The 20,531-nt window shown below is 42.0% G+C and overlaps 1 protein-coding gene and 1 pseudogene across 1 annotated transcript; one reads left to right on the top strand and one right to left on the bottom strand.

The window, feature by feature from the left end:
* Positions 1 to 12,635: 12,635 nt before the first annotated feature.
* LOC108538621 (phosphoglycerate mutase 1-like) lies at positions 12,636 to 13,399 on the bottom strand (annotated as a pseudogene).
* Positions 13,400 to 16,275: 2,876 nt separating this feature from the next.
* LOC108538619 (putative vomeronasal receptor-like protein 4) lies at positions 16,276 to 19,729 on the top strand (the record flags this gene model as incomplete). The annotated part of the gene is given in 4 exon segments (XM_017886806.1): positions 16,276 to 16,677; positions 16,679 to 16,944; positions 16,946 to 17,225; positions 19,682 to 19,729. Coding segments are annotated over 4 exon segments (996 nt in total), but the record flags the coding sequence as incomplete, so codon positions are not given.
* Positions 19,730 to 20,531: the final 802 nt, after the last annotated feature.

Raw genomic sequence — 20,531 nt, 5'->3', positions numbered from 1 at the left:
AAAAAAAAAAAAAAAAAAAAAAAATGATGGACTTCTCCCTAACTCATTTTATGAGGCCAGCATCATCCTGATACCAAAACCTGTCAGAGACACAACAAAAAAGAAAACTTCAGGCCAGTATCCCTGATGAATATCAATGCAAAAATTCTCAATAAAATACTGGCAAACCAAATCCAGCAGCACATTCAAAAGCTTATCTGCCATGATCAAGTTGACTTCATCCCTGGGATGCAAAGATGGTTCAACATATGCAAATCAATAAACGTAATCCATCACATAAACAGAACTAATGACAAAAACCACATGATTATCTCAATAGATGCAGAAAAGGCCTTTGATAAAATTCAACATCCCTTCATTTAAAAAATCTCAATAAACTAGATATTGATGGAAGATATCTCAAAATAATAAAAGCTATTTATGACAGACCCATAGCCAATATACTGAATGGGCAAAAGCTGGAAGCATTCCCTTTGAAAACTGGCACAAGAGAAAGATGCCCTCTCTCATCACTCCTATTCAACATAGTTTTGGAAGTTCTGGTCAGGGCTATTAGGCAAGAGAAAGAAATAAAGTGTATTCAAATAGGAAGAGAGGAAGTCAAATTGTCTCTGTCTGCAGATGACATGATTCTATATTTAGAAAACTGCATCATCTCAGCCCAAAAACTCCTTAAGCTGATAAGCGACTTCAGCAAAGTCTCAGGCTACAAAATCAATGGGCAAAAACTACAAGCATTCCTGTAAGGACTCACTTCTGCTATTTATTGTGCTCCTGATTTCAATGCATTTGTCAAGTGCCCTCCTACAAGGTGCCTGGCCTTGGTGAGCATTATTGTGGAGGAGGCCTTTGCTAGAAAAATTTGTGTAAAAATAAAAACCATGACAATTTCTTACTTGAGACAAAAACTGAAAGACCTAGGGATCACCCAAGGGGTAGGACACGAATAAATATCTTAAAATACTAAAACTCATCTGACAATATGAGTGGCATGTCCCACTTTAAAACGAAAGAAAGTAAAATATTTCTGTTACTCTGAGATACTGAGTTCAGATTTTTGTGCAAATATGTAATTTTTTATTTTTTTCTGAGACGGAGTCTCCCTCTGTCGCCCAGGCTGGAGTGCAATGGCATAATCTTGGCTCAGAGCAACCTCTACCTCTCAGGTTCAAGCGTTTCTCCTGCCTCAGCCTCCTAAGTAGCTGGATTACAGGCACGCACCACCATTCCTGGCTAATTTTTGTATTTTTAGTAGAGATGGGGTTTCACCATGTTGATCAGAGTGGTCTTGAACTCCTGACCTCGTGATCCACCCTCCTTGGCCTCCCAAAGTGCTGGGATTACAGGCATGAGCCACCACACCCAGCTTGCAATATTTAATATTTATTGATGTTATAACATGCATACAGAATTGCATGCATGCACAAAGCATTTATGTAAAAGTCCATATATAATTAGAAAGTAAATACTGGCCAGGCACGGTGGCTCATGCCTGTCATCCCAGCACTTTGGGAGGCCGAGGTGGGTGAATCACCTGACGTCAGGAGTTCGAGACCAACCTGGACAACATGGTGAAACCCTGTCTCTACTAAAAATACAAAATTAGCCAAGTGTGGTGGTGCACGCCTGTAATCCCAGCTACCCGGGAGTCTGAGACAGGAGAATCACGTGAACCCAGGAGGTGGAGGTTGCAGTGACCTGAGATCGTACCACTGCACTCCAGCCTGGGCGATAGAGTGAGACTCCATCTAAAAAAAATAAAAACTAAAACTACAAAAAAGAAAAGAAAAGAAAGAAAAGAAGTGAAAAGGAAGGAAGAATGGAAGGAAGAAAGAGGGAGGGAAGAGACAAATATACCTGACAGAGGATTTTCAAAAATAAAGTTGAAATATAGTTTAGCATTTGTGTAGAGATTTTGATTCTTGCAATATCCAGTATGTTTCCCAAAGTTACTTGGGTCAGGACTTTTCATCCCCAACCCTGGTAAAATAGTTAGTATGTCATACATTTGGAATATAGTTTAATTCATCTGTCATTGTCTACATTCTATTTGAATTTCTTCAGCAACTTGGACTATTTAAAAAAATTTTTTTTTTCTTTTTTTGAGATGGGAGTTTTGCTCTGTTGCCCAGGCTGGAGTGCAATGGCACAATCTCGGCTCACTACAACCTTCACCTCCCGGGTTCAAGCAATTCTCCTGCTTCAGCCTCCCATGTAGCTTACAGGGATTACAGGTGCCTGCCACCGTGCCCAGCTAATTTTTGTATTTTAGAGATGGAGTTTCACCATGTTGTCCGGGCTGGTCTTGAACTCCTGACCTCAGGTGTTCCACCCACCTCGACCTCTCAAAGTGCTGGGATTACAGGCATGAGCCACTGCACCCAGCCTGATTTTTAAAAAATTTTATACAGAAAAATTTGTTCTTTGTGGTGTACAGTTCAACAGGTTTTAACAATGGTCTCGAGTCATCTTTCACCTCTGGAGTATCACACAGAAGTTTTTTTCACCTACCAAATTTCTCTTATGCTGTCCCTTTCAGTAAACAACTTTCCCCATCCCTTCCTTTGGCCACTACTGCTCATTTTCCATCTCTATAATTTTGCTCTTTCTTACAATGCTATAGAAATAGATTTATATAATTTACAGTTGTCTCTCAGTATATATGGTGGATTTTTTCCAAATCCCTGAAAAAATGAAAATCTGTAGATGCTCAATCCCTTATATAAAATGGTACACTATTTTTATATAACCTATGCATGTGAACTTTAAGTCATATCTAGGTTACTTATAATACCTAATGCAATGTAAATGCTATGTCAATAGTTGTTATTTTGATATTGTTTAGGAGATTCTAACAAGAAAAATAATGCCATAGGTTTAGTATGGATGCAACCATCATAGGCCTAATTATATTTTTTATCCTTGGTTGGTTGAATCCAAGAATACAAACTTCGTGGATACAGAGGGCTGAATATATAGCTTTTGGGATCTGAATTCTGTCACTTTGAAAATTGAAGTGTTCATCAGTGATATTGGCTTAACTTTTCTTTTTCGGTTGGGTCTTTGCCAGGTTTTGGTATCAGGATGTTGCTGGCCTCATAAAATGACTTAGAGAGGAGTTCCTCCTTTTAAATTTTTTTTTTTTTTAGAATAATTTCAGTAGTAATAGTACCAGCCTTTCTTTATATATCTGGAGAATTCAGCTGTGAATCTGTCTGGTCCTGAACTTTTTCTGGTTGGTAGGCTTTTTATTACTGATCCAATTTCAGAAGCCATTATTGGTCTGTTCAGGGTTTCAGGTTCTCCCTGGTTCAGTCTTAGGAGGTTGTATACTTCCAGGCATCTATTTGTTTCTTCAAGGTTTTCCAGTTTGTGTGCACAGAGTTGTTCATGGTAGCATATGAGAGTTTTTGTATTTCTGTGGAGTCAGGGGTAATGTCCCCTTTGTAATTTCTTTTTTTTTTTTTGGAGCAAAACTGCAGATTTATTTTGGTCACCTAAGGTGTGGGGGAGAGGTCTGTCGGCCTCCGGCAAAGGAGGCCAACAGAGTCCCCCGGTGGGGCGGCGTTCCTGATACAGTCCTGACATCCCGACAGGAGTGGGGCTGGGAAGTCCGCGCCGGGCATCCATCAGGAGCGGCTTTTCTAGGAGTGGGACGGCAATAGGCAGGGCACGGGCGTGTCGGGGAGCGTTCCACAGGTGCGACCAGGTAAATCTTAGTCTCTTCGGATTGACGTCACCTGGCGCATGCCCGGTTGGTCTGCACCTTCCCGGGCGCTGGCTGCATTTTCACGCGCGCGGGAAAAGTTGGTGAAGAAGAACCCAGAAGTGCACCATCTTGCTTCCGTTCATCCAAACAGTCCAACTTTTTATTGATAATAGTGATAAGGGGGCACCGTGGTCTGTCTGGCTACTTCCTGCTGTTAAGGGGTGTCATTAAGGTCGGGGCCTATGATTGGTATTTGGACCTACGGATGAAGAATAAAATAAGGCATAGTATTAGTATAGGAATGAGGAATGGAAGCATTTGTTGGAATATGGACAAAACCCAGAAGGATAGACCTGGCAAGGCTGGGGAGTATGAGATAGTTAAGAAAATTTAGTAAGTTTGAGGTGAGTGGGGGAAAGCCAAACTGATTTCCACTGATTGCTTTCGGTAGGGGCCCTTTTTAGTTGGGAATGAGGAATGAGTGCGCAAAGTAGTTGTTGGCTAGGCAGCAATTAAGGAGTGGAGTTTTTTGTGGAGTGGATGGCTTTCCATCTACTCCTACTACAGAGATATTGGATGGAAGGCTAGGTCCAGAGAAGGATGGCAAAACAGAATAGGTAGCTTCGCTGTTGATTAAAAAATTGTCTTACCCGCTACCAGGAGAGTTACCCGCGGCTCAGCAAGGGTGAAGGGGGTCCCCGAGTCTCAGCACCTTCAGTTATCGTTGTCCAGATGTAGGAGCTGGAAGGAGCTCCCAGGATCCTGGGAAAGGGGGTCACGTGGAGACACGGCACCTGTTCTCAGGGTGGGGCAATCAGACCTCCAGTGTCCTCCCTGCTGGCAAGCAGGGCAGGGGGTTGCTGGTGGACGAGGGTTAGGACATTCACTGGCCCAATGTCCTGATGCCTTGCACTTATAGCAAGGCTGCGTTGGGGCTCGGGGACCTTTTGGCATAGTGTCCTGCCTTGCTGCACTTATAGCAGGCTCCTTTCGTAGCCTTGGAGTCTGTGGGGTGTGTGCTCTCTGGTCTGGGGTTACGACTGGGCTGTAAAGCCACTGCTAGGAGCTGTGCCTCAGCCGTCTCCTCTCTGGAGTTATAGACCTTAAAGGCTAATTTAACTTGGTCTTGTGTTGGTGTCTGAGGACCATCCTCTACCTTTTGAAGTTTTTTACGAATGTCAGGAGCTGATTGAGAAATGAAATAAGATGCCAAAATGGTGGCCCCTGTGGGGGAGGCCGGATCTAACCGGGTATACTGGGTTAGAACCTCAGTCAGTTTAGGGTAGAGGTTAGGATAACCTGGAGGTCATGCCAAGTTAAGTCATAGTCCTGACAAAGGTATCTAAATTCTTTTATGTATATGGTAGGATTAGCTGAGAAATCACCTAAACGCTTCTCAATTTTGGAAAGATCGGCCAGTGAAAAAGGGACATGTACTCTGACTACCCCCTCTGCCCCAGCTACCTCTCGCAAAGGTGCTAACACTGTAGGAGGGTGTGGGGCAGGAGTGAGGGCATCAGCAGGGCACTTAGAGCGGGCGTGTGCAGATATAGGGGACCCTAGGTGGCCGGCTGAGGACATGGAAGGGGGCACGGGTGCGAGCGGGCTACCAGTCGATGAGGAGCAAGGAGGAGGAGTCTGGGCAGGAAGGGAGGGGGTGGAGAGAACGGGGAGTGAAGGAGGAGTATAGGGCAGGTCGGGACGAGAGCATAAGGCCCAAAAGTCTTGTATGTAATTAATTTCAGACCACTTGCCTAGCCGCTGGCAGAAATTGCTGAGGTCGATCACGCCACAGTGGAAAGGAAAATTAACCGCTTCCTCCTAAGGTCTTGTTCGACCTGTAAGGTTTTTAANATCTCTGCCTGGCTTCAAAGCGTCCTTTGGAACCAGCAGAGACAGACTGGAGGCTCATGGAGCCAAAGTGGAGATTACCTTCAGGCAGATGTCTCCATCCTGAACGGGTCTCCCGAGCCACTTGGTGGCTCAAAAGTGGGCCTCAGACCTGTGCAGGATTTTTGGCTGAGGGAGGTAAAGAGGAGACAAGGGCACTTACCCCAGAGAGGCTGTGAGAGTGAGGGAAGCGGGTCTCAGGTCCTGGTCCGTCTGCGGCGTGGAAGCAGGAGGAGGTTCCTCAACCCTTAGAGGCCTGAGGAGGGGTCTCCTCCCAGGTCTTCGGCACCAACTGATTTGTTTTTTCTAAGACCACCAGAGAGGGCACAAAAGAACCAGCGGGTAGGCAAGGGTAGGAGCAAAACTGCAAATTTATTTTGGTCACCTAAGGTGTGGGGGAGAGGTCTGTCGGTCTCCGGCAAAGAAGGCTGACAGAGTCCCCTGGTGGGGCTCTTGGGCGGGGTTCCTGATACGGTCCCGACATCCCGACAGGAGTAGGGCTGGGAAGTCCGCCCCCTTTGTAATTTCTGATTGTGTTTATTCGGGTCTTCTCTTTTTTTTCATTAGTCTAGCTAGCGGGCTATCAATCTTATTTATTCTTTCAAATAACCAACTTCTGGTTTCATTGCTCTTTTGTGCAGTTTTTCATGTCTCAATTTCATTTGGTTCAGCTCTGATTTTGGTTATTTCCTGTCTTGCTAGTTTTGTGTTTGGTTTGCTCTTATTTTTCTAGTTCTTCTAGTTGTGATGTGAAGTTGTTAATTTGAGATATTTCTAACTGATGTGGGCAGTTAGTACTTTAACCTTTCCTCTTAACCCTGCTTTAGCTGTGTCCCTGAGTTTCTGGTATGTTGTATCTTTGTTATCACTGTTTCCAAGAAATTATTGATTCCTGCCTTAATTTCATTGTTTACCCAGAAGACTTTCAGGAGCATGTTGTTAATTTCCATGTAATTGTATAATTCTGAGCATCTTCTTAGTGCTGATTTCTATTTTTACTGTGCTGTGGTCCAGGAGTGTGGTTGGTATAATTTCGTTTTTTGAATTTGCTGAGGATTGTCTTATGGCTGATTGAAAGATTGATTCTAGATTATGTGCCATGTGAAGAATGTATATTCTGTTGTTTTGGGTGGAGAGTTCTGTGGATATCTGTTAGGCCCAATTGGTTAAGTGTTGAGTTCAGGTTCCAAACATCTTTGTTACTTTTTTGTCTCTGTGATTTCTCTAATACTGTCAGTCGGAGTGTTGAAGTCTCCCTCTCTCATTGTCTGCTTATCTAAGTCTCTTCATAGGTCTCTAAGAGTTTGCTTTATGAATCTGAGTGCTCCTGTGTTGGATGCAAGAAATTATTATTTTCTGTGAGAGTGTTTGTTCAAAAAGCAACTCCACCCTTACCTGAAGCCAGAAACTCTGTTTTGTCTGCTTTTCGAATTTTTAAATAAATGAAATGAGATAGCATGTATACTTTTGCGTCTGGTTTCTTAGTGTAATATTATGTTTGTGATATGTATCCACTGTATTCATTTTTTTAAAGCTACAAGCAAACCCCAAAGATTGCATGTTCAGTTTCAGCCCAGCACAACAAAGTGAATATTGCAATAAAGCAAGTCACATGCATTTTTTTGGTTTTCCAGTGCATATAAAGTATGTTTACGTGATACTATAGTCTATTAAGTGTATAATAGCATTATGTCCAAAAAAGTACACACCTTAGTTTAAAATACTTTATTGCTAAAAAGTGCTAATGAACATCCGAGCCTTCAGCAAGTCATAATATTTTTCCTGGCTCAGGGTCTCTCCTTCATGTTGATGGCTGCGAATCAGGGTGGTTGTTGCTGAAGGTTGAGTTGACTGTGGCCGTTTCTTAAAATAAGACAGCAATAAAATTTGCCATACCAATTGACTGTTTCTTTCACCCAAGAGTTCTTTGTAAGATGCAATGCTGTTTGATAGCCTTTACATAAAGTAGAACTTCTTTCAAAATTGGAGCTAGTCCAGGAGCAGTGGCTCACATCTATAATCCTGGCACTTTGGAAGGCTGAGGCAGGAAGATGGTTTGAGCCCAGGAGTTCAAGACCAGCCTGGGCAGCACTGGGAGACCCTGTCTCTACAAAAAATTTTAAATTACACATGTGTGGTGCCCACACTCACATTGGTTGTGGCAGTAGCAGTGGCAGGGCACTGGTGAGGGTGGGCTTGTTAGTGTTTGTGTGTGTGTTCATGCCTGCAATGGCAGTGGTGTAGTAGGGGTGGATTGCTGGTGTTTGTGAATGCATTTGTGCCAGCAGCAGCAGAGGCACAGTTGTGGGCATTTGTGTGTGTTTTCGTGCCAATGGTGGTGGCAGAGCAGGGTGCCCACCCATCAGCAGGGGAAGGGTGTTGGGGTGCCCTCACAATGACGGTGGTCAAGTGCTGTGGGGTGTATGTGCTCATGTGCCCCAGTCGAGGAGGCAAGGTCCACCCACATGCAAGCACATCAGCAAAGCAGTCGCGGGGAGAGGGTGTTCTTGGGTGAGTTCATACCATAGCAAAGCAGTAGACAGAGGCTGTAGTGGGGGTTATCTGTGAGTGGGCTTGTACGTGTTGGCAGTGGTCAGTCTGCTGGAGCTGTCCAACAGTCAGGCGCAGTCTTCCAGCAAAGGAGCTATGATGAGGGCCCAAGGGAAGCACCCTGATTAGGCATTTGAGGCTGTGCTGCGAATGGGTGCAGCCATGCTGGGCCCTCAGGAGAGGACAGCAGACAGGAGGTTGCTCAAGTCAGACTGGCCCATTCCACTGCAAGACTGTCTTGCCCTGTCCAGGTATGACAGTTACTCTAAGGCTAAAGTCTCCTAGAAGAGCATGACAAACCTTGGCAGATGGGCATCCTTGGTTGTGGCCCACTGCAGCTATTTCCATGCCAACCCCACTGGATTCTGCACAGGCTAGAGTCCAGCCCTTGCCTCCTATCTAAGCAGCTCTCTCTGCCAGCTCACGTGTTTGTGGGGGTTGTAGGACCTCCTTCTTCTAGAATTTCAGAGGTTTGCCGTGAGAGTGGGTCACTCCTCACCTGCTCAATCCACCCCTTCTCCAAGAGTCACCAGGGGCCAGGAATGAGTTCCAATGCTCAGCAACCCTGTGTAGGGTTACCAGCATCCTCCCGCTTCAGCCCAGCATCTGTGTTCTCCCTCCATCTACTCTCAATGCCTTCCCTCCAAAGATCGGCTCAGAGTGTGCCCATCTTCCTGATGTCTTGGTCTCTCGGTGGAAGATGTTCCTCCTCACACCCAGTCAGCATTTTGGCTCCCCAGTGGGTCGTTTTCTCTTAAAGAAAATTTTAGTTAATTCGCATTCACTCTCCACTACTGTCCCAGCCTTAGACAATCATCAATCTATTTTCTGTTTCTAAAGGTGAGTCTTTCATAAAAATTTCTTATAAGTGAAATAATTAATTAAGTAGTCTTTTGGGTCTGATTTCTTTCACTTGGCTTAGTGTTTTAGAGGTTCATTCCTGTTGTAGTATGCATCACTGCTTCATTCCTTTTGATTAGTGAGTAATACTCTGCTGTATGGCTATGGCACATACTAATTTTTCTTCCACTAGTTGATGGATATTTGGATTCTATTCATTTTGGCTATACGAAGAGTGCTGGTGTAAGCATTCACATATGAATCTTTGAGTGCTGCAGATTTCCATTCTTTTGTGTATTTACCTGAGGGTGGGATTTCTGAGTCATATGTAAAACCATGTATAACTTTATGAGGAATTGCCTTTTTCTTACGTGTTGGCTGCACTATTTTAATTCTCATCAACAATGTGTGAGGATTCCGTATTCTTCACACTTTAGTCAACACTTGTTACTATCTTTTTGATATACTAATCTATTGAGCAATAACTATTATCTCATTGTAGTTTTTGTTTGTTTGTTTAGACAGGGTCTTGCCCTGTCACCCAGGCTGAAGTGCAGCAGTGCCATCTTGGCTCACTGCAGCCTCCACCTCCAGGGCTCAGGTGATCCTCTCACCTCAGCATCCTGAGTAGCTGGGACTACAGACGCGCACCACGATACTTGGCTAATTTTTGTATTTTTGGTAGAGATGAGGTTTCTCCATGTTGCCCAGGCTGGTCTCAAACTGCTGACCTCAGGTGATCCACCTGTCTTGGCCTCCCAAAGTGCTGGAATTAGAGGCATGAGCCACCGTACTCAGCAGATTTATTTCTAAATGTTTCTTTCTTTGATGCTGTTATTAGAAGAATTGCTTACTTTCAGATTTTTCATTGCTCTCATATAAAAGTACAATTCAGTCTTGAATTGTGACCCTGGTGAGCTTGTTTATTAGTTCTAGTGGGTTTTTGGGGAATACCATGCTAATATACATGATTATGTAAGTTTGTAATAGAATATGCTTCTACTTATTTTCTAAACTAGAAGATTGTTTGGTTTTTAGATTTTTAAGCCAACATCACATTTGCAAAATAATCCCATTTGACAATGCTGTTTAACGAGTTTCATATTTTGCTAGATTCAGATTCAGTTTGCTAGTTTTTTTGTTGTTGTTTTAGAATCTTAGTGTCTGTATGCATGAAGGATAAAGATAAATCATTTTTTATCTAGTAATGTTTCTGTTTGATTTTGGAATCGTAGTAATACTGATCTGATAGAATGACTTGGGAAATGTTTTCACTGATTCAATTTTTTGGAAGTATTTGTGAAAAGTTAATAATAATAATAATAGTTATTATTATTATTATTTGAGACGGAATTTTGCTCTTGTTGCTGAGGCTGGAGTGCAATGGTGTGATCTCGGCTCACTGCCACCTCCACCTCCCGGGTTCAAGCGATTCTTCTGCCTCAGTTTCCCAAATAGCTGGGATTACAGGCATGCACTACCACACTTGGCTAATTTTATATTTTTAGTAGAGACAGGGTTTCTCCATGTTGGCCAGGCTGCTCTTAAACTTGCGACCTCAGGTGATCCATCCACCTCAGCCTCCCAAAGTGCTGGGATTACAGGTGTGAGCCACTGCGCCCGACCCAGTATTAATTCTTTATTGAATGCTTAATAGAATTTACCGGTTAAGCCATTTGTCCTGGGGCTTTTATTTGTGTAAAGGTTCTAATTAATTTGATCTCTTTCTTTGTTGTAGATCTATTAATATGTTACATTTATTTCTATGTAGAGCTATTTATATATTTTATTTCTTCTTAACTTTTTTTGAGAATTTGTTTTTCAATGTATTTAGTTTTAATTTTTAGTATCTCACATTTCTACTGTTTCTCTGCAGTTAACAAGAAATAATCAGAAAGAATATTGTGTGACAATAAGCCTTTGGAACAATTAACAAATTACTCAAAATTTCTTGTGTTATAAAAGATTATAACTCTAATTACTATAGTTAATGCTGATATTTTTTAAAACTTATTTTCAATTTGGGGGTACAAGTGAAGGTTTCTTATATAGGTAAACTCATGTCATGAGGGTTTGTTGTACAGATTATTTAATCACCCAGACATTAAGCCCAGTACTCAAGAGTTACCTTTTCTGCTTCTCTCCCTCGTCCCACCTTCCACATTCAAGTATATATCCCAGTGTCTGGGAAACATCTTTCTTCATGAGTTCATGAGTTCTCGTAATTTACCTCCCACTTTTCCTTTTTTTTTTTGAGATGGAGTCTCACTCTGTTACCCAGGCTGGAGTGCAGTGGCGTGATCTCAGCTCACTGCAACCTCTGCCTTCTGGGTTCAAGCGATTCTCCTGCCTCAGCCTCCAGAGTAGCTGGGATTACAGGTGTCTACCACCACACCAAGCTAATTTTGTATTTTTAGTAGAGATGGAATTTCCCCATGTTGGCCAGGCTGGTCTCAAACTCCTGACCTCAGGTGGTGATCCTCCTGCCTTGGCCTCTCAAAGTGCTGGGATTACAGGGGTGAGTCACAGTGCCCGACCTATCTCCCACTTTTAAGTGAGACCATGCAGTATTGGGTTTTCTGTTCCTGTGTTAGTTTGCTAAAGATAATGTCCTCCAGCTTCATCCATGTCTTTGCAGACGACGTGATCTCATTCTTTTATGCTTAAATAATATTCCATGGTGGGCATGTACCACATTTTTTTTTTTTTTTTTTTTTTTTTTTTTTTTTTTTTTTTTACTGCACATCACTCCTTTATTATAGTGATCTGGAAATAGCATTTAGTACAGTTATGCTCAGATGAACACTGGACCCATGTGGCAGGGCCAAGCAACTAGAACATGATTCAGAAATCAGTGAAAGACACACTTGGACAGGACCATGGCATTTCACTGCCACGAAACAAGACAGGAAGGGATTCTAACACACACAGCAGGAAGCACTCCTGCCCCTCAGAGGTCAAGGAACTGATCCCATACTGGTATGAGGAATGGCTTATTTTCTGATGACCACATGTGGGACTATTCCAACCACCACAAGAAACCACAGAAGGGTTATTGTTTTGCATTAATTGTGTATACTCTTTTTTTTAAAAAAGTAAATGTAACACATAACTAAATTCAGGATTGATCCCAAACTTCTAGAGCCAGCTCCTCTGGTGTCAGTGAGGAAACAGTTGTCATATCACCATGCAGGTTACATTCATCTTCCACTGGAATGACTAGAGTCCCCAGGCAGTGGCCTCACTGCAGAAGAGCAGAGGACTGGCTCCTGGGGACAGACAGACTCTGTTGCATCTCCTCATAGGTCATGGCTTAGCATGGTTCCTCCCCACAAGTCCTTAGTAAACAAAGAACTCGCAAAAACCCAAGTCACTACCTTTAAACTCTGTTGGATAAAGGGAGCTTTTCCAGAGGTTGGACTGAGAACCTATGCTCCAGAAGTGCCATTCTGATTAGATTGTATGAAGGGAGTGGGTGCAGGAGACAAAACGGCTAAAACTCAAATGGGAGCCACTGGTCCCCATCTGCAGCTACAACGCAAGATGTCTACAGATGTGGTCAGTGTGACGTGTGCAGGTGGGAGGGGCAGAGGGACAAGATGGGCAGGAAGGGTGCTCCTAGGGACAGTATCCTCCCCGCTGGCCTTCACTTCTTGGCCTTCCCCTGGGCAGCCACAGTTTCCATGGCTTTGCCCACTGTCCCTTTATCCCCCAGGAACTGCATGGGCTTGATAGGCTTCAAGTTCTTGTCCAATTCATAGACAATGGGAATACCAGTCAGCAGGTTCAGCTCCATGATAGCCTCTTTAGAGAGACCCTCCAGATGCTTGGCAATGCCCTGGAGGCTGTTGCCAGGGGCTGCAATCAGTACACATTTCCCCTCCTTGATCTGGGGAACTATTTCTTCATTCCAGAAGGGCAGAGCTCTGGCAATAGTGTCCTTCAGACTCTCGCAGGAGGGTAGCTGATCTTCTGTGAGGTCTGCATACCTGCGATCCTTACTGATGTTCCTGTAGAAAGGGTGGTCGGGCTCCATCGGAGGTGGTGGGACATCATAGGACCGCCTCTAGATCTTCACCTGGGCCTCACCATGCTTTACAGCAGTTTCTGCTTTATTGAGACCGGTTAGACCCCCATAGTGCTGCTCATTGAGGTGCCAGGTCCTCACCACTGGCAGCCACATCTGATCAATGGCATCTAGCACTGTCCAGAGGGTCCGGATAGCTCTCTTCTGCACTGAGGTGAAGCAGATGTCAAACTCATAGCCAGCATCTCGCAGAGCCTGACCGCCGCGCTTCACCTCCTCGGGCCCGCCGGGCTCAGGTCGGCGTGGTATCAGCCGCTGAAGCGGTTCTCCAGGTTCCATGCGCTCTGGCCATGCCAGATGAGCACCAGTTTGTAGGCGGCCATGGTGGCGGGATGGGGATGCGGCCTGTACCACATTTTTAGTATCTAATGTCATTGATGAACATTTAGGTTGATTCCACATCTTTACCATTGTGAGTAGTGCTGCAATGAACATTCACGTGCACGTGTCTTTATGGTAGAATAATGTATATTCCTCTGGGTATATACCCAGTAATGGGATTGCTGTGTCAAATGGTGGTTCTGCTTTTAACTCTTTAAGGAATTGCAATACAGCTTTCCACAATGATTGAACTAATTTACACTTTAACAGTGTATAAGTGTTTCCCTTTTCTCCACAACTTCACCAGCATCTGTTTTTTTTTTTAACCTTTTAATAGTAACTAGCCATTCTGAATGGTGTGAGATGGCGTCTCATTATGGTTTTGATTTGCATTTTTCTAATGATCAGTGATATTGAACTTTTTATCATATGCTTCTTGGCTGCATGTGTGTCTTTTTGTTGTTGTTTTTTAGACGGAGTATCGTTCTGTCACCCAGGCTGGAGTGCAGTGGTGCGATCTTGGCTAACTGCAACCTCTGCCTCCCAGGTTCAAGCGATTCTCCTGCCTCAGCTTCCCGAGTAGCTGGGACAACAGGCGCATGCCACCAAGCCCAGCTAATTTTTTGTACTTTTAGTAGAGACGGGGTTTCACCGTGTTAGCCAGGCAGGTCTTGATCTCCTGAACTCGTGATCTGCCCGCCTTGGCCTCCCAAAGTACTGGGATTACAGGCGTGAGGTGGTGCCCAGCCAGTATGTCTTCATTTCAAAAATGTCTGTTCATATCCTTTACCACTTTTTAATGCAGTTGTTTGTTTTTTTCTTGCAAATTCATTTGAGTTCCTTACAGATGCTTGTAGACCTGAGTCAGATGCATATTTTGTCTTTATTGTTGTTCTATAGCTTTCTTAGGCATAAAATTTTTGATTGACAGTTTTTTCTTTGAGGAGTGGGAAAAAAGTTTCAAATGCAGTTGAAAGACTTGCAAGAAGGCAAACAAATCAAGATCCAACAAAGCCAACTGGATTGAGAAATGAAGTCATACTGATTGCAACAAATGATATGTTGCACTGGGTTAGAGAGAGCAGGAAAAAGTAAATTTGTGGACAATAGAAGTCTGTGGGCTGGGTGGCCCTGACTGAGATCAAATGGAGAAATTTCATCAGAATAGGAAAGGTAGCACATTATGCTGAACCTAAACAGGCTGAGCTGCTGCCCTATGCTAAGATTCATAGATTTATAAGAAGAAATGTCATGATGTTATCATCTAACAATTTAATAGGTATTATTTGTTAAGGAAGAGGATCATATATGTGTAGTCATGATTAAGTTAATGTTATGTTTAGTTACGATTAAAATTGTGTTTGATGGATATCACAAGGGCCAAAAATAAGTGGCTACTGCTAACAAGTGGGTGCTTGACTGATAAATGTGTGAAATCAAACACTCCTGTGAGTAGAAGCAGCAGAGGAGACTGAAGAATGAGGGGTGGAACACAACAGCAGGATAGCTTGATACTTTACATTAAAGTAAGATCTCGGCCAGGTGCAGTGGCTCACGCCTGTAATCCCAACACTTTGGGAGGCTGAGGAGGGCAAATCACGAGGTCAGGAGTTTGAGACCAGCCTGACCAACATGGTGAAACCCCATCTCTACCCAAAATACAAAAATTAGCTGTATTTTTTTAACCTGGCTAACTTTTTGTATTTTAGTAGAGACGGGGTTTCACCGTGTTAGCCAGGATGGTCTTGATCTCCTGACCTCGTGATCCACTCGCCTCAGCCTCCCAAAGTGCTGGGATTACAGGCGTGAGCCACCATGCCTGGCCAAGCTGGGACCATTTTTAAGTGATACATTAAGAAAGGTTCAGAAAAGCAAGATAAAACCTTCCAAAGATGTTCACATACTAATTCCCCAGATACTGGGAATACGTTAAATTCCATGGCAAAGAAAAGATAAGATTGCAGATGTGATCAAGATTGCTAGTCTGCTGTTGAAACATAGTGAAATTTTCACAAATTATCACCATGGGTCCAGTATAATCACAAGGGTCCAGAAATGTGGAAGAGTGATGGAGAACAGAATGTATCAAAGTGATGAGATGTGAGAATGACTCAGCTGAATAGCTTTTCAATTGCTTGCTTTAGTGATTCTTTTCATATTAGAATAAATTTTCATTTAATTTAAATGTATAAATATCTTTGAGTAATTTTATTTGTTTTTGTATTTGTTATGAGATAGGGTCTCACTCCATTGCCCAGGTTGGAATGCAGTAGTGCAATCATGGCTCACTGCAGCCTTGACCTCCTGGGCTCAAGCAATCTTCCCACCTCAGCCTCCTGGGTAGCTTGTACTACAGGTGCATGCCCCAACGTCTCACTAACTTTTTAATTTTTTTGTAGAGGTGGCACCTCACTATGTTCAAGGCCAGGCTGGTCTTGAACTTCTGGCCTCAAGCAATCTTCCCACCTCAGTCTCCAAAAGTACTGGGATTACAAGCATGAGCCACTGTGCCTGGCCCTTTTTCTGAGTAATTTTGTTTGTCCATCACTGTTCTGGGTGCTAAAAGTGATAGGAGAGAATGCAGAACAATAAGGATATGATTTCTAAAAAGTGAGGCTCAGGTATAGTGGGAGTACAGGTACTGTGCACTGTATGATTGTAGAAGTCTTATTGTTTTACAAATATAAATGATTTGGTGTGGAAAAGAATGCAGAAGCTGGATTCCCAAGAATTCATATGCAGGCTTAACAAAGAATAAGTGGGGAAAAAGATGGTGATGGTAACAATTTTGAACACTGAACAACAAACACTGATAAAATGGGATCTATTGTTTCTTTTATTCCAGATATAGAAAGTATGTTTCCTCTATGCCATTAAGATGAAAATGCTTTCTACTTATGTTATTGTTAAAAATGCCTTTGTTTTTCAAGCTGGCATTGGATTCTCAGCCAACACTTTTCTCCTTTTCTTCCACATTCCTTACGCTCTTCTGAATTGCAGGCCTAAACCTCGTGACTTACTCACCTGTCACCTGGCCCTCATTTACATTCAGATGCTCCTCACTTCAGTGGATTTTTTGCCTCTAGACATGTTTGAATCACTGCATTTTGGGAATGACTTTAAGTGTAAGTCGCCTTTTTACACAAACAGGGCAATGAGGGGCCTCTCCATCTGCACCATCTGCCTTCTGAGCATGCTCCAGGCCATCAGTCTCAGCCCCAGCACCTCCTGGTTGGCAAGGTTTAAACATAAATCCACAAATTACATTATGCGTGTTTTCTTTTTTTTGGGTGTTCTTCAATTTGTCCTTCAGTAGTTGGCTAATATTTTTCTCTGTGCATTCTTCCAACATGACCCATATCAAGCTACTGAATGTCAGTAAATACTGCTCACTTTCCCCTATGAACTCCACAATCAGGGGCGTGTTTTTCACTGTGACATTGTCCAAGGATGTCTCCTGTGTAGTACTTATGCTGCTCTCAAATGCATACATGGTGATTCTCCTGTCCAGGCATTGGAGGCAATCCCAGCACCTCCACAGCACCCACCTCTCCAAGACCCTCCCCAGAGAAAAGGGCCACCCAGACCATCCTGCTGCTGGTAAGTTTCTTTGTGGTCATGCACTGGGTGGACTTTATCTTCTCAATCTTTTTAACCCTGCTATGGACGTATGACCCATACGTTGTCCTGATCATGCAGGGAGATGTGCTGAATGCCTATGCCACTATTAGTCCTTTGGTGCAAATCAGTTCCGATAAAACAATAATCAATATTATGAAAATTGCAATAGAAATATCATCAATTTTTAATAAGTCAGCGATGAAAAATGTTTTCTGAGAAAAGAGTCTTCGGCCATCAGTCAAACTGTTCAAGTACCACTGAAATGTTTAAATTTGATTTAAGTGAAATATAAAGAATTATGCTTTTATTATATCTAAATACTTTTGAAACCTATTCTACCAAGGAATTTTCAGTTTCTTTAGTTCAGTGTCTACGACAGTTGATATCCCCATATTAAGTCTCTTACTCTTTTTCATTTTAATTTAATACCAGAAAATGTTTCTTTCTTCTTGAAGTGTACCCTAAAGAAGCTCCTATTGGTAACAAAATCTCTCACAATTTTCACTTTGGAAAATATTTTAATTTACTTTTATTTCAAAAGTATTTTAGGCCAGGTACAGTGGCTCACACCTGTAATCCCAGCAATTTGGGGGCTGAGCTGGGAGGATTGCTTGAGGGCTACAGTTTGAGATCAACCTGGGCACCATAGTAAGATAGTAAGATCTCACGTCTACAAAAATAAATTTTTAAAAATTAGCCAAGCACGATGGTGAGTGCTTGTAATCCCAGCTACTTAGGAGGCTGAGGTGGGAGGATTCCTTGAGCCCCAGAGGTTGAGGTTGCAGGGAGCTGTGATTGCACCACTGGCTTCAATCTGGGTGACAGAGCAAGACCTCATCTCTAAAAGAATTTTAAAATGAACAATGAATAAAAATTAAACATTTTAGCTAAATATCCAATTCTAGCTTTAAATCATGCTTCTTTGAAAAAACTTTTTTGTCTCTGTAAAAATTATATCAGTTTACAAAGACTTCATGACTAAAACACCAAAAGCAATCGCAACAAAAGCCAAAATTGACAAATGCTGCACAGCAAAAGAAACTATCATCAGAGTGAATAGGCAACCTACAGTATGGGAGAAAATTTTTGTAATCTATCCATTTGACAAAAGTCTGATATCCAGAATCTACAAGGAACTTAAGCAAATTTACAAGAAAAAAAACACAGCCCCATCAAAAAGTGGGCAAAGGATATGAACAGACACTTCTCAAAATAAGACATTTATGTGGCCAACAAACATATGAGAAAAAGCTCGTTGTCACTGGTCTTAGAGAAACGCAAATCAAAACCACAATGAGATACCATCTCATGCCAGTTAGAATGGCAATCACTAAAAAGCCAGGAAACAACAGATGCGGGCAAGGATGTGGAGAAATAGGAACACTTTTACACTGTTGGTGGGAGTGTAAATTAGTTCAATCATTGTGGAAGACAGTGTGGTGATTCCTTAAGGATCTAAAACCAGAAATACCACTTGACCCAGCAGTCCCATTAGATTGTGGTATGGCTGCAATTCTAGGCAGTCATAAAAAGAATGAGTTCATGTCCTTTGCAGGGACACGGATGAAGCTGGAAACCATCATCCTCAGTAAACTAACACAGAAACAGAAAACCAAACACTGCATGATCTCACTCATAGGTAGGAGCTGAACAATGAGAACACAAGGACACAGGGAGGGGAACATCACACACTGGGGCCTGTCGGGGGTGGAGGGCAAGGGGAGGGAGAGCATTAGGACAAATACCTAATGCATGCGGGGCTTAAAACCTAGATGGTGGGTTGATAGATGCAACAAACCACCATGGCACGTGTAACAAACCTGCACGTTGTGCATATGTATCCAGAGCTTAAAGTAAAATTTAAAAAAATTATACCAAATTAAATATTAAATTTAATCTAAAAGTTATTTTAAATGGTCTTAAATAAAATTTACATATGACTAGATATTAGTTTGGTTATACAATCTTTTCCCACCTTTTTGGGAGTATGATTGACAAATAGAAACTGTATTTAAAGTGTAAAAACTAAAATATATGTTTTGATATATTTATATATTATGAAATTATTACCACAACAAAGCTAATGAACATATCTGTCATGTCACATAGCTACTATATTTTAGTGTGGTAAGTTCATTTGAGATCCATTTTTCTTAACAAAGTTCAAGTACACAAGATGTAATTATTAAGTATAGTCATGATGCTGCACATTGGGTCTCCAGTATTTATTTATCTTGTGACAACAGGGTTGTACCCTTTGACAAATATCTCTCATTTTTTCCCAATCCCTCAGCCCCAAGTCACCACCATTCTACTCTCTATAACTATGAGTTCTACTCTTTTTCAGATTCCTCATAAAATGAGTTCATACAAAATTTGTATTTTTATGTCTGCCTTATTTCACTTAGCATAATGTCTTCAAAGTTCATCTATGTTGTTGCAAATGGAAGGATTTTCTTTCTTAGGGCTGAATATTATTTCATTTGATAGACAAATAGATATATTAATAGATATTTCATATATTCTTTATCCATTTATCTGTTGATAGACATCTAGGTTGTTTTTATATCTTGTCTATTGTGTGTAATGCTGTGATGAGTATAGGAGTGCAGCTATCTCTTCAAGGTAGCAATTTTATTCCTTTTGGATATTGTTAATGGTTTGAATGTTTGTCCCCTCCAAAACTCATGTTGAAATTTGATTGTGGCAAATGTGGTTGTGAGGTAATAGAGCCATGAAAGCTCTGTCCTCACAGTTGGGTTTAATGTCACTATCATAGGGTTAGTTTGGTACCTTGTGCCTTTGCTTTTCTGCCACATGATGGTGTAGCAAGAAGGCCCTCACCAGATGCCACCACCTTCATCTTGCACTTCCCAGCCTTGATCTTGCACTTCCCAGCCTCCAGAAGTGTGATAAAATAAATATCTATTTATTATAAATTACCTAGCCTCAAGTGTTCTGTCACAGAAGCACAAAATGAACCAAGGCAGATAAATACCCAGAAGTGGGATTGCTGGATCATGTGGCAGTTCTAGTTTTAATTTTTTGAGAAAACTCCATATTGTTTTCCGTTTTGACTTTATCCATTTACATTCCCACTAACAGTGTGCAAGAGTTCTCCCTTCTCCACATCATCATTAGCATTCATTATCTTTTGACTTCTTAATAAATACTATTCTGACAAGCCTGTGTGAGGTAATAGCTCATTGCAGTTCTGATGTGCATTTCCTGGTTATTTGGGATGCTAAGCATCTTTTCAAATGCTTGTTGGCCATTGTACGACTTCTTTGGAAAAATATCTGTTCAGGTCCTGGGTTATTTACTTATTGATGTTCAGTTTTAAGAATTCCTTATATATAATCTCATTTTCAGATATACTGTTACAGAATTTTTCTCCAATTATACAGACTGACTTTTAATTTTGTTGATTTTTTTCTTTTGCTGTGAGAAACATTTTAGTGAACGTGGTCCCACTTGATTGTTTTTTCTTATACTGCATGGGTTTTGATGTCA

Source organism: Rhinopithecus bieti, unplaced genomic scaffold (assembly GCF_001698545.2).
Source record: "Rhinopithecus bieti isolate Rb0 unplaced genomic scaffold, ASM169854v2 scaffold_16624, whole genome shotgun sequence".
In the NCBI taxonomy this organism is placed as follows: Eukaryota; Metazoa; Chordata; class Mammalia; order Primates; family Cercopithecidae; genus Rhinopithecus; species Rhinopithecus bieti.
The sequence above is the reverse complement of the archived record's forward strand: the minus strand, read 5'-3'. Positions and strand labels throughout refer to the sequence as shown.